At 43.7% G+C, this 16804-nt stretch overlaps 1 protein-coding gene and 1 long non-coding RNA gene across 11 annotated transcripts in view; one reads left to right on the forward strand and one right to left on the reverse strand.

Annotated features, from left to right (window-relative positions):
• Positions 1-16804, reverse strand: part of RFFL (ring finger and FYVE like domain containing E3 ubiquitin protein ligase) — a 28903-nt gene that overhangs the window by 10103 nt on the left and 1996 nt on the right. For 3 of the 10 annotated variants that reach the window (XM_088176880.1, XM_088176881.1, XM_088176882.1), the window contains 3 exons: positions 15116-15194; positions 1460-1522; positions 583-767 (listed from right to left, as the gene is read on the reverse strand). In XM_088176880.1, the coding sequence (XP_088033006.1) occupies positions 583-762 (180 nt within the window). In that variant the 5' untranslated portion in view covers positions 763-767; positions 1460-1522; positions 15116-15194. Of the gene's footprint in view, positions 1-582; positions 768-1459; positions 6119-6157; positions 6696-15115; positions 15195-15716; positions 16674-16804 lie in introns of those variants that run through there. The other 7 variants (XM_014876519.2, XM_088176885.1, XM_088176883.1 and 4 more) reach the window with 6 other exon arrangements.
• LOC148221511 (uncharacterized) lies at positions 6831-13760 on the forward strand. The gene is made up of 2 exons (XR_015807884.1): positions 6831-7448; positions 10117-13760. It is a non-coding gene; the product is annotated as an uncharacterized LOC148221511 (long non-coding RNA).

The raw sequence follows: 16804 nt of genomic DNA on the forward strand, positions 1-16804 counted from the left end.
TCTCACATACTTAAGTTCAGTAACTGTAGATCAGACACTTCACAAGCCACAGAATGTGGATTCAGAACAATTTTCTTCACTGGAACATTTTCAAGCAGTATTAAAGGACCCACCATGTCCAAATAATGCCCCAGGCAGGGTTTGCTGTCGAATTAAGTCTTGTGGTACCAATTATATTGGCATTTATATAACCACAAATCAAGTTTACAAGCAAGATAAAACAGATCTGGGTTTGGTCTGGGGCAATTTTTGCTCAGCAGTTCTACACACATCCCCAAGAAACTTCACTGGTTTTTAGTTTGAGCAACAACAGTTTGGAAAACAGTCAGGTAGCTGTTCCTTTAGAGAAAGCATAAACATTATTAAACTTCTTGCCACAATATTTATTTTTAAAGGACATTAGTGTTTTAAAATAAGAAATTCAGTAACTCATGTTTAAGTGACGACCAGCAGTTTGGGGAAGCGTGCTGAAGGATTTGCAGTCACACGAATGATGCCTGTAGCAAGGTGAGCTGGAATGTCCCCAGCTCCAGGACAGGTGTGTCTGTAGTGAAATGAAGGCAGGGCAGGCTCTGCACTCACCTTGCTGGAGGAGCTGTCGAAGTGCACCCCACAGGCTTTGCAGCTGTGCTCGGAGGCAGTGGGAGAGGGGAAGGAGCTGTAGCCGGGGTTGGAGTAGGCCTGGGCGGGCGCTGCCGGCGGCGGCTGCATCTCCTCAGGGGAGCCATCCACACAGAACCAGTTACAGCAGCTCGCCCACATCGTACCTGCAGGGACAGCTCGGGTCAGGCTGGCAGCTGAGGGGACAAGGCAGCAGCCATGGCTCACTTCTAACAGCACTTTGCCACTTCTGATCCTTCTCTGACAAACGCACACAAAACCCCACACCCCCAGTCCAGCATGATGCAGCCTTGGTGAGAAGGGACAAATAAAGATCAAGAGAACTTTATTACTAAAATTTCATGGGGCTAAGAGACTACAGTGAAGATAAGATAAAATTTATGTTCCACTTGGCTATATCAGATTCTGAGTTTGCTGTAACAGGCTGTTTCTATTTCACATAAGCTGTAATACTTATCAGGATGTAATAATGCATCGGGATAAGAACACAAAAGCTCAAATTATATGGCACAGAACAGTTAAATAAAATCAGCAGCAGGATCATAAATGGCTATTCCTCAGCTTTATCCTAAATCCCTCTACAGGTTTACAGCTACAAATCCAAAAAGATAAAATAAAAGCAAGGACAGACACTGATTTCACACTGCAGTTCTCAGCTGAATTTACAGCATTACAAGGCTGAATCATCACACAGCAGGTCAATGTCAGTAATGTAAGAAAATCAAATACTGCTTTGGGTAACTTGCTTGGGAAAACATCTGCAGCTGAACACAAAATCACTAGTTTATTTTTTCAAGTCAAATTTTATATGTACACACATATACACACACACACTTACCAAAAATCCTAACACAGTCCAGTGCAAAATGCTCAGTTCCAAAGTCTTCTCAGACCACGTCTGCTGCAATATTCCAGAAATACACTGCTTTGAACTTGCTTTTGGAAGTTTACAAAGAAATCTGAATTCATGTGGGCATTCAGTTTCTGGAGCACACACCATGTGTCACCACTTACAGGTAAACTGAATACAAAATGCCTCCTCTGCATTTCTGCTCTCACATGGGATTTTCTGAACTGTTTCTTTTATGTCTTAAAAATCAGCTCCCTCAGTAATAGTGTTCAGCAACTGCTTGATTTTATAAACTTCTGGAAATAAAACATCTCTCAGCTGCACAGCTAATCCATTGCTTTTTACTCAGTAAGTATTGCCACTGTGAAACTCCAGATTCCCAAGGGAACAGGGCTGATATGAATCCTAAAGGTTATCGAGTATAATATGTTCTTTTTTAAGCTGAATCTTTGGGGCTGATGTCGTTGAATTGGGAAGCTTTTGCACTCTGCTGCTGTTCCAGTATCTGTTGCTTTAGTGGCATCTTTAATCCTTTCCAAACGTGGCTGAATTTGGCTGGGCAGAGTCCCTGCTGTCCTGGACAGATGCCTTTCCAACCCCACAGTGTGAGCTGAGGCAGGAGCCCTCCCTGCAGGCTCAGCACATTGCAGTGAAAATCTCCACATTCACACCGTGGGCTCGTGTGTGGCTGATGTGCTCAGCGCTGCAGTGGAAATGACACTTGGGCTGGCAAGCAGACCTCAATAAATAGTGTGGATTGCACTTAGGCTGGCAATGAGATCCCAATAAATACATGGAGGAAAGCAGTGCATGAACAGAAATACTCTATCATCCATCTGTATTAGCTGTGCCCTGCAATCAAACACGCACTTTAGATGGCACAGATAAAAAAACAATTACCCTTTTTCTCTCTGCACGTTCGTTTCCAAGCTCTCTGTCCCACTCAGAAGTTAATAGAGCCTTTCTTTTGCAAAAATACAGAATTTCTGCTTGAAATCACAGTCTTTGGAGGTTTAATTTGTTCCTAGGAATCACAAATCTAAACAACATGAAAGCTGCACAGTCCAACAAGCATTCACAGCCTCCACAGCAGTGGAAAACTGTGTCCAGAGTTCAGCTCCCTTCCTGTTTCAAGGACCCCTGCAAGCTGAAGGCCACCCACGATAAGAGAATACACAAATGCTACTGCCTGCCCCCAAAAACTTTGTTTTCCTGAAAAAAGACAGCCTATTAATTCACTCTGGAACATTGCAACATGTCAAACATTGGGAAGAAAAACACAAGGCAGTGCACAAACGGGGATAAAATAAGACAGAGCTCAGCATTCAGCTGGGGTTGTAGCTCTGTGACTGCCAGGAATTAACAGGCCAACAAAAAGCTCAGATGTTGCTTTAGAAGAACCTTAATCCTGCTCAACTACAAAAGCATTGAAAGGAAAAGCCATAAACAAACAACAACCAGGACTGTCCCCTGCTCTGTAACAGTTTTCCAATGGCACCTCTGTTCTTGGATAGAAAGGAGCACACAGGTACAACACTTCTGTAGCTGCCTACAGCTGCACTGAAACAGCAGCAAGAAATAGAGAGAAAATTCAGCAGCTGCTTCAAGAGGGATTTTCCATTGTTCTGGACAGGATCAGCTTTAGAGCCAAGGAAATGAGCACTGCCCCCAATACAGGACTCAAAATTACAAGCAGAATGCCTCAGTGGAATTTCAGGGTGACAACTGCCTTGATAATTCTACAATACTTGCTACAGCAAAATTATTTCCTTATTTATTCTGTTACCCATCCAGAGGTACGTGGTGAGCACAGTCCAGGAACTGTTTATTTCCCCAAGGGAAGGATGGAGGGAGGGAGGGATGGATGTTACAGATGTGGCAGTCTGAGAGTCAGAACCAGGGAGTTCTGCCCTGTACAAATCCTGTCAATCCCCTGCAAAGGAGCTGCTGTCCTGCACCCAAGGAGCTCCACAGCTACAAAGTGACAAATTATTGCCCAGACAAAAACCACCCAGTGGAAAGAGCTACTTCTGTGTTGTGCTCTGGGGCTGGGAAAAAAACTTACAGTAACTTGGCTAATAACAGTGTGACAGCTTGGAAAACTTAATGACAGCATGGATTTCAGGAATTCTCCAGGAACCTCCTGAATAAAAGATGTGGACTTGCTGGAATAGCTGACATTACAGGCACTACTGACAGCAGCATTATCCTTGGACAAGGTGCCTGTAGTGCCACAGAAACAACTCCTTGAGCAGCTCAGCTGGGTTTGGCAAACTGGAAGCTGCATGGCAGGCACCCAACAGCGACTGCTGCCAGCCAAAAACCACCTGCCCTAAATCCTAAGTGCACGTTGTGCTTGGAGCATGTGCCAAGGCAAAGGGAGAGGGAGTTTCGTCAAGGGTGGAGACACGAGATCAAACAGTGCATCCCGGACCTGCAAACACATCCACCCACACGGCAATCACCTTGGGAAGAGGGGCTTTCATCTCCTTTCTGCAGTTGCTTTAAGGAAAGACAGGAGAAATCCAGTAAATGGCAGGGAGGTGCTTGCCATGGACAAAGTGGTGCCAGCACTCCACCATGCTCTGCTGGACTGCTTTTATAATTTGATTATTTATTTTTCCAGTATGAAGCTGTGCATGCCATGACTCTCTTCACTGCGTTTAAACAGGAGAATGAAATTAATTTCATCACCAGTTCATTAACACCTTCTACACAATGCTAGGAGCTCTGAATTAATTTAATTCCGAAGGAAATTCCAGGGATGTCAAGATTTTCTTCCCATACATAGCTGAAGTCAGGGTTCATAATGCAGACCTGGATTCTTATACTTTCCATCTTCATTTTAAAGAGTATTTGAACTCAGGTTCTCACTCCATATGCAATATCACTGCCATAACCTTGCTAGCTGGAGTATCAGGGATCACAGCCTCCACAAGGATTTATTACACATGCTGTTTGGATTTCATCAAAGGGTAGGCTGTGGCTGCAGAGGGAAACTGTGGTTTATGTTTGAATATAAACCTTGCATTTATTTTCCTAAGGGTACAAACAACAAGGGACTAGAGCGAGCAAAGGAACATCTCGAAATGAATGAGCTTCCAGCTCTGTATAATAAAGCTCTCAGGGACTGGGTCTGGCTCCTTTTCGTGACTGCTCAGGAATTCAGCAGCTGGAATGCAGCAGCACCAAGGAGACACTTGAATCAAGGGATCAAAAGGAACTGAGCTCCCAGAAGCAGCTGATTTTCCTCCCACACGAGGAGAAACCACAGCAGCAAGTAGTTCTGCTCCTGAGAGGCCTTTAACCACTGGAACAGCAGGGCTGATGACCCTCGAGGCTACTGCAGATGGAGCTGGGTGCCAGAAAGGGAGGGAGATGCAGGAGAAGAGCTCTGCCAGGGCTGGCTTCCCTGCAGTGCTGTTGGCTCATCAGCCCCACCAGCTTCCCCACACAAGGAGCTGCTTTTCCATCAGCCCCCTGAACCGCCCAGCTCCTCTCTGTCTCTCATCCCTCCTTCCCACTTCAGAACCTTCTCACTGCCTTCAGAACCCGCAGTGAGCAGCTACAGACACTCCACAACAACACGGGGCTGAGCTGGACACACACACACACTGCGTGTCCTCCACAACTCTGCTAAGACACAGCTTTCAACACAACACACCAACCCTGGGATAATGCTGATCACTAAATCATTCATTCCTGACACTTCTAGCAGCTTGAAGATCAAGGCAATTGTTCAGGAGGCCAGAAAAAGGCTTTAAAATACTCATGTATTGATAGCTCACTTTTAAAATTACTATTTTTGTTATTGATCCATGCTGTAACCCCCGTAAAATTAATCAGATCTCACTTTGATGAACGCTGTTTGAAATGGTTAAAGTGTTTAATGAGTTAACCACCTTGGTGCTCCATTAATAGTGTTGCACAATTGGTCATTGTTACAATTTACTACTTTTTTTTTTTTTTATTTCAACAAACCTGCACTGATAAGAAATGTCTAGCTAAAATTAGTTTCACTAATGACCTTCCACTTACAATCTGAATTCACAGTTAGGTCAAAAAAATAGCATTTGCTTGATAACAGAGCTATAGAATAATCTGCTCAAATGCCACTTATACACAAAGTATTATTTTTATCTGCCTTTGTCCCAAGCACAGACCTGAATTATGATAAATGGGAGCAGCCATATGTTGGGACAGCTGGAAAAGTCAGCAAATGAGCCACTTGCAGAAGGGACAAGGGAAGGGAGCAGGCTGCCAGTCTGAGCATGACATTTGCAGACATAGTGTCTCAACCAGTACAGAGCAGGAGAAAAGAAGAGATGGGACACAAATGTGTCACAAGGAAAGTACATCTAATTTACTGTATAAAACAACTGGATTAAGACTGACAGATTTTTATGTAGGGATAGGAAAAAATATGTTTATGAGTAAAGGTACTAATTCACCTGTGCCCAAGGTGACAGCATGAACACCTTGAAAAAATGAGTAAATAAATACAAGCACTGGATCACAGCTAGGAGTGCTCAGGTGGGGGAGACACAAGAAATTGTGATATGGAAGGAGGAAACACTTTTCCATTTTGTTCCATGACTTCCAAAAGCCTGGAAATATCTCCCATCTCTAATCATCTAAACATGCAACAGCAATAATCCTTACAAAGACAAATATTTAATTGCTCACCAGTCTGATCAGCAACTTTGATGTCAGTTTGAGACTCTTCAGGTGAGCCCCTGGTCAGCGACAGAGCTCAGGTCAGTCCGCACCGAGGGCTCAGAACAGTGTCCAGGATTTCTGTGTCCCTTTGGCTGTGATCCTGTGCATCCACGAGTGTCTGTACTGCCAGGCACATCAGGGGATGCCCTTGAACAGCACCCACATGCTCATGTCCAGAGGCTGGCCAGGGCAGGCTGGCACTGGCACCCCATTCCCAGCGCTGCCTACACCTTCCCCACGGGCTGCGCGCAGTCCCTGGCTGGAAGCGCAGCCTGCGCCCCCCAGCAATAACCCATCTCCAGCCCCTGCTCCACCTGCGCTTCTCCACCCAGAGAAGCCTCCAAAAGCCTCCGTGTGTGTGGGCTCAGAAGCCGGGCAGGCTCAGCAGATCCCAACGAGGCAGGCAGGAGCAGATCCCGGAGCGTGGCACACAGCTGGATTCGGCAGCGCCGCTGCTCCGAGCGTGCGAGCCCAAAGGAAGGGAACCTGGCCAGGCACCAGCATTTTAATGAAGGAAGTGACATCCATTTACCACAGAGCAGAGAGTAAACACGGCAGCCCGCTGGGGCAGGGTGCAAGGCAGAGCAGGAAAAAGCTGGAATGGGGCCACAGGCGTTCAGCACAGCCACACACAGCTCTGCTCAAACGCCTTCAATTGCTGCTGAGCCCAGAGAAGCACCGAGAGTCACTTCCCACCCGCGTGGTGCAGAGGAAACCATCGTGCAGACAAAGCTCCTTTCATGCTGCCATAACCTGGTTTACACTGAGCAGACCATTTGCCAGGTAAGCCCCTGGAAAATTGGCTTAGCCGAGAGGAAAATTATGAGTTCTTATATACGTGACAAAAATCCAGCAGATACTCCGAGAGCATTTTGCAGCTGTAGCAGTGCATATCAGCACTCGCAGCAACACCTGATGCTGCTCAGGTTTACAGACAGATCTGCACCTGAAATCCCACCAGCACTGTTACAAGCACAAAGGATCTCGGCTTCAAGCACCTCTTTGAAACTAGAGAGCTGCAATTCCCATTTGAAATTGAGAAAATTGTTTTAGAAAGCTGTGGGATTTACAAAGCGTTGCTCAGAAAGATAATTCCAAAACAGACACCTTCTCACTTGACTCCCAGCTTTGCACCTGAACTGCAAACTCAACTCTTGCCCACTTTCCCTCTCCTCTGTAGCACAAGTAACACCACATTTCCCCCATTTTAACATGAGAAGCTTGGAAATCCTGTTTTGTAAGGAACTGGATACCTGTGGTGAGTATTATTTTAATATAAACTGTTTATTTTGACCCAAAGTACATTTTATATATTGAAAAATATTTAGATAAAAAGTTCTTTTTGCTGTTAACTGTAATTAGGTCTCAAGACATCTGCCAAGGTAGAAAGTCAACTGCCTTTTTCCTTTGCAAGTCAGTGATATTCTTCCAGCAAATTTAAGAGAAAACAAAAAGTGATTAATGAAATAATGTGATTTTAGAAAATTATTTTTCTTATCCAGTCTATCTCAATTCCTTAGTCCCATACCTGTTCCCAAGGGACACACGGTGATCTTGGGCTTATCTCCCTTCCACTCTCCTGCTATGCTGAAAAACAATTCCAAAAGCTGCTGTGCTCTTTCACACTGGTTTGGTATTTCAGCAAGGCTGAAATAAATCAGTTGTAATTATGGCATGAACCAAGAAGTCAGGAGGAGAAAGGAGAGTCTGGAGAAGCAGGATTCCAGAGTACTCTTCTCTTATTCCCAGTGTCCTGAATGGGTGGAAGTGTCTCTATCCTTAGTGTCACACCCAAAAGTATCACTGAAAGTGGAACCTCTCCACCAAAATGTCAGCAAGGAGCAGTCCAGGAATCCTGGGCTATCCCCTCCTAACTCAACCAGTCCTTCTCATTATGGAGAAAAAGGTCCATGCTGGATTTTTCTCTCCTTTCATTCCTATCCTCACATGTTTTCTTGGATTCAGCTGCATTGGTCACTGCTAAAACTGTAATTGCAATAGGTAGCAATAAATCCTCAATGAAAACCTGAACATTTAAATAACTGTGCAGTTTCCCTAGCCAGCCCCACTCCAGGAAGGGTCCATCCTATCCAGATTTCATCTCAAAACCCACCTCGACCACTCCTCCATGACAGCCCCGTGCCAACAGCTGGGGGAGGTTTCCTGGATCTGTGCCCACCTGGGAGCCACAAAGTGGCTCCAAAGGCACAGCAGGAGCTTTTCAGGGACTCCTCCTCTTCCTCCCCACACTACAAATACCTCCCTCTCTCAGCAAATTTTACAATGCCCAGAATAGAACCTTGCTGAAAATAAGTTTCTGCTGTGCTGCAAAATACTGCTGTGGAGTCAGTGACTTCAGTGTTTGGGTATTGCAAACAAACAGGAGCAGATCCACAGTTTAACCAGGGAACAGCTTGGAATCCCCTCTGCTGGAGAGTGATTTCAAAACTGTCAGATGGCTTAATGACACCCTTCTCCTAAGTGGGGGAATTCAGGGAGCTGGAGAAAAAAAGGGGAGGAGAAAGGATATAGATTTGTATTTTCATCACATCTCAAGTTCCCTACTCCAGGTAAAAGAGATGAAGCTATTTCCATTGGAATCTCTGGCCCCAAAGGCCTATGGTTACAATCACACATCTTGGATAAATTACATATTCACCAACAGTTCAGCTTTGGAATGAAGCACAAGCATATGTGGGCAGTTGAAGGGGAAGAGAGAGGTGCATTATCCCAGACAGAGCTCCTCAAACTCAGAACTGGACAAGACTAACCAGAATTACATTAATTTTCTCTGAAACTGGGATTGCAGTTGGCCCTAAAGCTATCACTGTGTCTCAGGCACCCAGAATTGAGAGTGTTTGCTGATAAATTACAACACCAGTTGGAAATCCTGGAAATTACTTGTCATGCCAAGCTATGGGTTTATTTTTAACTAGTAAACTTCTAAATTTCCCCTGTCCAAAATCAAAATATAGTCTCAAAATTTCTCACATGCCAAACCTACTCTTCTCCCCACCTTATTCCAGGAGCTGCTGGCTGAAAATGAACCTAAACCCCATGGAATTTATGTAAGTGGGAAAGTGTACGTGCAGTAGGACTGGATGCACCAGCTCTGTGCAGACTGGCAGGCAACCTCTAACCCATTTAACTGGAGCCTGAAAAAAGATAATTTTTATTTGGCTGGACTGAAACAGATCTGGATGTATATAACTGAGATACATCGTAACAAGCACAAACACTGCAGACTCATTTCATAGCTATGCCTATTCCAAATTAATCTGAATTCAAATCCAAACTAGGTGTTGAAATAAAATAAAATGCAGCTGCAGATCTTCTCCTTCAGCACACACATACAGAGATCAGCACACACGTCACATCCGACATGGTGTGGGAAGCTCTGCCCTCCCAGGCTGCAGAAATACTTAGAAATTAGTCAGCAGTTAAAAAAAGGTCCAGGATGTTGATTACAAACCTGAGGACTGGTTTTGTTCCTGAGATAAAAAAAGATAGCACAATAAAAAAGTGAGTTTATGTATGGTTTAGTCACCTTATCTGTGGACAAGGGAAACTTCCCCACTGTCATCTGAAGGAAGTGAATACAGGTGGAACTTTGAGAGGGGCTTTGAAGTTGTAAAGCATTTCCATAAATATTATTCTTGTGCCAATCTCTAGCACGGAAGCATTTGAAATTCAGAATTGCTTACATGCAGCCCTGGAGAAGAGCTTGAAAACTGAGGGAGAGTTCAGGCCTTAGCACCCAGTGTGTGCCAGCAGGACAAGCATGAACTCTGTACAGCATTGATGGGACAGATGTTATGGCAAAGTCCATTTCCAGCCTTAGCAGGGCTTGTTTCTAGGGCTGGAAGGTTCTGCATGGGTTCCTTCACCACCATCCTGGCTCAACTGCTGTGCCTCTCTCTCTCCAGCCTCCATCTCTGCAGAATATTAAGGACTGAGAAATCCAAACCAAAGCAGCCTGAAATCTGGGCTTTATTCAAACAGAAACATGAACAAACCCAAGAGCCATCTGGTCTCGTGGTTTTGGTTGCTGAGTTGAGGGGGCACATCCTGAGGAGATTCTGCAAGACCTCACACAGGGGCTCACAAACCATGCAAGGAAACATTTGTATCTGGGAGCTAAAGCCATGACCCAAAAAAAGGTAATTCTCCTTTGTTGCCACACCTCTGTACATCGATTATGGCAGAACATTGAAGTTCTTTGTCAAGCCTTTTCATCACCTGTGTGCAGCAGAGAGGCAGGACAGGCAGAGCTCACCTAAACCCAGCTCATGGGATCAAACAAGTGCTGAACGTGGGATCCGACCCAGAAAATGCATTTTTACAGAAGACTGAGAGGACGGGAGGTAAGGAACGCTTCAGCCCGGGACCTGCATCTCCTGGATTCCCTACCTTTGTCACAGAGGGAAATTTCCCATATATGGCCCAAGGCAGCAGGGTCACATTTCAGTGCAGGCTCCTGGCAAGCCCAGGCATTCACACACCATGAGTCAGTGCTCCAGAAATCACTGGGCTTTAGAAACCAATAAATCTACTTGATTTTGGTTGGGTTTTTTAATTCACCTTCTGTTGGGGTTTTTTCCTCAACCTTTGCAGTACACAGGCATTGTCACATTTTCATTTTGCTTTTCTGTAACTGGCAGAAGCATTTCTTTCCATTCTGGGGGTTTTTTGCTTTGTAAAATGACAGACAAGATTTTCATATTAGACTAAATCCTGGTGTTAGGGCTTTGAAGAATAAAACCAACTATCATGGAGGTTGGGAACATCCTAAGCTGTCTTGTGTTTTCACACAGCCCTCTAACAATGAAGAATACTTATTTTTTAAATAAAACCTCAAAACATCTTCACTTCTGCCCTCAGATCCCAAACAAATAACAATTTATCTGGCATTTCAGCACAAGCAGACAGGACTGCTGCCAGTAAGAAGCTCCCTATGACACAATCTTTTCCAGCAGTGACCTGATAACATCAGCATGACCTTTCTTCTCTTTTGAACTCTACTCTTCTCAGTTCAATAGTTCAGCAGAAACTGACACATTTTTGATTACACAAATTAAATCAGATACCAGACATTCCTATTAAAAATAAACTTAAATCCAATTTTTTTAAAAAATACCATTGGGTAATTATTTTCAGATTAGTAATGAAATAAATAACGTGGGAAAATTCAGGGTGAGAATTTTTAGTTTCAGTTTCCAGCTCTGTGAGTCTGGGCCACTTCAGTTCTCTGTGCTTGTGATTTCCATAAGTAAAATACAGATAATGCCCCATCAGGGAATGGAATCAATATTTCATTTCTTTAAAGCAGTACTGTATTCATAAAGGAATTAAATACTTTCAGAGAAGTGCAGAGCTCATAGAAGTGAGGCACTTAAGGAAAGAAGAGTGAGTGAACAACTCCTTGCAATTCTGCAGAGCATTCTAACAATTCTACAACACAGAATATTAAAAAAAACAGGATAAAACAAGATGATTTTGAGACCAAATTCATGCTTGATGCAAGTGCAAAAAGCAATGCAAGTCTTGTTCATTTTTTTGTGCCTTTTTTTTGTGTTTTTTTGAACCCTTCCCTAGTTCACAATGAAAATTACAGTCAACATGCAAAATAAAATATTTCTCAAAACGCTTATTTTTACTTAAAGGGGCATTTCAACTTAAAAATAACTGTTACTGACAAGCATGGCCTTTAAAAAAAAAAAAAAAACTACAGAAAAAGACAAACATTCTTGGGACTTAAGGTGTGAAGGAAGCAGCATGCTGTCAAACTGATGGCTAGGAAAACATTAAGGATTTTAGATTTCAAATCTTTTGTACATGCTGTAAAAAAACCCTTTTCCTTAGAAGTTTAAAAGGTTTGGTCAATACATTTAGACTGTTTCCTCCATAATCAAGGATTAAGGCTGATCAGTCAATCACACAGTGGACAGTAAGAGTTCATCCCCTTTTCTTCACATTTTCTTTCATTAGGGGAATTTTTAGGAAAAAAAAAAAAAATCTGTTTATTAGATTTAATGTCAAGCCTGCATCTCTTATTCCTGCCAGAGCAATGAAAGCTTTAACTCATGTTATAAGAAGTAAAAAAAAAGCAAGCCCAGGCCTCCAGAACAATGTCTTAGAAGTGAGTTTGGCTTTGGGCAGAGCAGCACTGAGGGAGACAGGCCTCATTCCAAGAATGATCATCTTACTCCTCTCAGACAAAGTAAAGCCTTTCACCACCCAGGCTGGGCTCTGGCCTACATTCTGTTGGATGAAAAGCCTTCATTATATGCAGTTGAACACATTGTTTGAAAAACCTGATATAAACGGCCTTTACCACAGCAAGAGCTGAACAAACTGAAATCGTGCAATGTTAAGGGTTCCAAGGGACCAAAATAGCAAATCTGTATTAAATGTGCTGTGTGTTCTCTCTAAAACACACACAGTTTAACCCTGAAATAGATTTTCACCCGTGGCAGAGTTCAGAGATGGTATCAGGGTGATCAGATAAGGTAATTTGCAGATTTCAGGTATCTCTGAAGGCAGATAAAAAGAAATGCTGCAAGTGCTTTGTTTCCAAGTGTGCTATTTTGCCATATACAAGCAGTCATTTACAGGTGCTTTGAATTCCAGCTGCACTCTCCCTGCAAACCTTGTAGCCACTCCAAGTCAGTCCTGAAGCCCAGCAGCAAGTGAACAACATATTTCAATTCTTTCCAGGAATTCCTTCACTCAGAATGACCTTCCCGACTTTGGTATTTCCATTGCAAAAATGTATCTGTGATTTCTATTCAGGTCAAAGGAGCAAGTAACAAATAGTATAAATAACAGCAGAAATAGAAAAGCAGTTTTCCAAAAAGGATACTGATGGCTTGGGCTTTATTTTTATTAAATTCATGTTTCAACTCCCTCTTGTTTCTCTTCTGCATAAGAGACAAAATCTTGCTCCTCCTACCCCAGAGCCCTCTGCACGAGAAGATGCACAGTGACAGATCAGGTTCGACTGAGCTGACAAGGATCTCCATGATCCCCTGCAACAACTGATCAGCCTTTCCATCTGAGAGACATAAGGCATGGATTATGCAATATCAGCCTCTGTCTGACTGGCAGGAACCTGGGCCCTGAGCTCCAACAGCATGAAACAGCCCCCACATAAAAACCAGCTTCAATTTCTACTTTTTGGATTATACAGTCACAGGGGACTTGGAAATCTACACTTTACTTGGAATCTGAAAAATAAACTGTTTCCAAACTCTCCTGCAATGCTTGTGCAACAGCCTCAGGACAGGCAGGGATCTGGCCAGCTGTGCCACCAGCCACAGAAGCTGCATTTTAGAACTCGCCCTTCTCTGGAACAATTGGAACTTTCTCCAGGCTGAAGTCTGCACACAGAGCTCAGTGTTTCCCTGCAAGCACACAACAGCTCCATTATCGTTTAACTACCAAAAACCAGCTCCAACAATCTATCAAGCTTGACATTCTATCCGTCTCTGCAGCTAGCCCAGACTGTGGGCACATATATAGGAAGAGGTTCACGGATTCAGTAATAAAAAAGTTATTTTGTTAATCTAAACAGAGATTTCCCTTCTTTTAACCATTAATTTGCCATTTTAAAAACCATTCAGGAACCCAGAGGCCTGTTTGCCCTCAGATTATCAAATTCAAGTGTCTCTAAAGAAATCTATTCCAGCAGATGAAGAAAAGCTCCTTTTTAAGATACATATAAAACAAATTCAAAGGCAATCCCACAGAGGAGTTGCTCACTGCCTCAGAGCTGCAGCACCAGTTGTGTTTCCAGCCTGACCACGATTATTTTAACACCAAACTACAGCAGAGCATGAAGCTGCTGCTTATCAGCCTCCATGCCCAGGGACAGCAGTGCTGGGCAGTTTTCCAAGTAATCAAGGCCCAGGCAAAGTCCTGGGAAGCACCAACACTTCCATGGAAGCAAACTGATTCCTGCATGACACAACCTCACCTCGTGGAGGATGACTCAAACACAGAAGTGCTGATGTGAGTCTCTGGGTAAAGGACACCAGGCAGCCATCCTTTGGTGCCAGCTGTCGTTTTGCTCTGAGCAAGGTATTTTGACATCAACAAAAAGTAGCATCCCATCAGTTTCAGTCTGGAATTCTGTGGGATGCAGCTCCTGACTCATTTGGGGAAAAGCCAAACCAATAAAAGCTCAAGTGGTGTGGATTCAGTGATGCCACTTGTGACACTGCAATTTGAAGTCATCCATGTGTATATATAGAATATATAAAGCCCAAATGAACCATCCTTCTTGCAGCAGAGGTTACCACGCAACAAGATACTCCCAAAAAAGAGTATTTTAAATTTAAATTACATTTAATGAGTTTCAAATCTCACTTAACATCAGCCTAAACTCAATGATTCAAAGCATATGCTCCTTAAGTATTTTCTTACAAGCACATCCTACAACCTTCTGAATATAAATAAAAAGGTGACAGCATTAAAAAAGCTGATGTTTAATGAATATTTTAGCCTCCACTGAAATTAAATGTGGAAATTCCTATTCCAAGACTATTTGGCAGAGGAGCCAGAGGGCATTAGAGAAAGAAGCCTGATGAATATTTTTGAGTAAACTGAAAACCTCAAGAGCAATTAATGTGAAGAAGTTGTAGATTTTACAGACACTGAGAAGAATTAACAGCATCTCAGAACAACGATTCTTTCTAAAGAAAGACCCTTATGGGAGCATAAATTTAACAAGCCAAAAAGGCCTGTCAGAGGTTAGAATAAGCCATTTCAGTTCTGAGGAAACCAGCTGAGAAAGAAGGAAAAACCTAATACAAAGTCTGAATTCTTGATCTGACAGTCATACTCTTGGTTCCTTAAAGAAGAGGGTAATTTTTCAACTTTGCAATGTTATTTGAAGACTAAATAATCAACTTTAGAGGCACCTACCAGCAGGGGGTTAGAAACCTTTGCATGCAGGTGAATCCTGGTCCTGACATCAGCCCAGCAGTGACAGGATTGTCCCCACCTGTGAAACAGAAATTCCACTTACTCACCCCTGCAAAGCATTCCCTGCTCAGGGAAGTTCACACTCCCAATCCCTGGCTTTTGTAAGGACAGTCCCTGGGAAGGGGAGGAAAACAGGCTGGATGGGAAACCACAGAGAGGGACTGTCAAGGAAAACGACTGGAATTACTCTGGGGAGCAGGAGCCAGGCTGGGGTTTCACAAAGGGCAGTCAGGGGAGGGCTGGGGGAACATTTGCACCAGGTGAAGAGATGGAAGTGCAGAGCACAAGGCACAGGCAGTGAACAGCAGCATCAGAGACCTCAGCAGGGCTCTGGCTGCACCACTGCCAGAGCTCAGTCCACTCTGCCAGCAATATCCAGGTACAGCTGGGCCATGTCTGTAGTCAGAGCTGGGACTAGAGAGAAGAACCAATTTCTCTGAAGCACCAGGCACCCAGAGATCCTCTCTCCCTGCTCAGCAGCAGGACACACACAGCTGTGCCCAAAAAAAGGGCCACATGCACACATTTTTCTGCTGCTCACATTATCCTGCTGCCCACAGCCTGGTTCATTAAGCACAAGAACTTGGTTCAATGTATTCTGATTTCCTGTCTTCACATCAGGCTCTGTATCCCTCAGGACTGGTCAGAAGGTTTAGAGATGGAGCCAGAGGAACTTTAAGGTCCTTCCAACCCACTCCACTCTGTGATTCCATATCCTATGAAAAAACACTGTAAGGGACAGGAAAGTAGCCTAACCCTAATTAAACACCATTTTTCCTACAGTGAAACCAACACACCCTAGATGAGGAGAGCATTTTACCCAGCCAGACCTGAGGGCACAAACTGCAGTGCTGGGTCAGACACAGCCCCCTCTGAGCTGGCCCAGGAGAGCCAGAGCAGAGCACAGAGCAGACCATGGAAATCTGCTTCCACCCCTCCAGGCAAAAACTGGTTCAAAGTCCAAGCTCCAGGTTTAATAACAGCACTGGAAGTTCAGCTCAGATCATGCTCCAGCCTAATTGAAGAGTTTACAATCTCGTTGTCGTTATTAACAACAAACAGTGGTGCAAAGCTACACAAGCAGTAAAAATTACACCATTTAACAAAGAAACAAAACACAAACCCACGCTGAAATCAATAAACAGAAAACTGAAGATGTGAAGAGGACAGATTTCAGTCATAAACTCAACTAGTGACCACTAACCTCCCAAAAACTCATATATATGATTCCCTCATACTCTCAGTGCAGAGTAGCATTCAGCTCCCATTTTAGGAACCAAATCACACGGTACCTGATAATGAGAAAGACTGAGCCTCACTGAAAGCCATCCTACTTTTTCTACCCCTACAATTAAACACAATACTTAAATGATGACTTCAAAACTATTCCAATTCAGCAAAAACTTGAGCAATTAAGCATTAACCCATGAGCACCACTGTCATGGCAATCAACCTTTAATTAAAAGTTCAGTTGCTAGAGCTGAGTGGATGAGCAGTCACAGAGTGCTGCAGCTGGGTAACCCTGCTTCCCAATGGGAAACACAACAGCCAAAGGTGATTGTTTCCATTCATTAGACCCAATTGTGCCACCAAAAACAATTGTGATTACAGAGAACTACTACAAGATCC

This window comes from Sturnus vulgaris, chromosome 21 (genome assembly GCF_052056855.1).
Source record: "Sturnus vulgaris isolate bStuVul1 chromosome 21, bStuVul1.hap1, whole genome shotgun sequence".
Lineage (NCBI taxonomy): Eukaryota > Metazoa > Chordata > Aves > Passeriformes > Sturnidae > Sturnus > Sturnus vulgaris.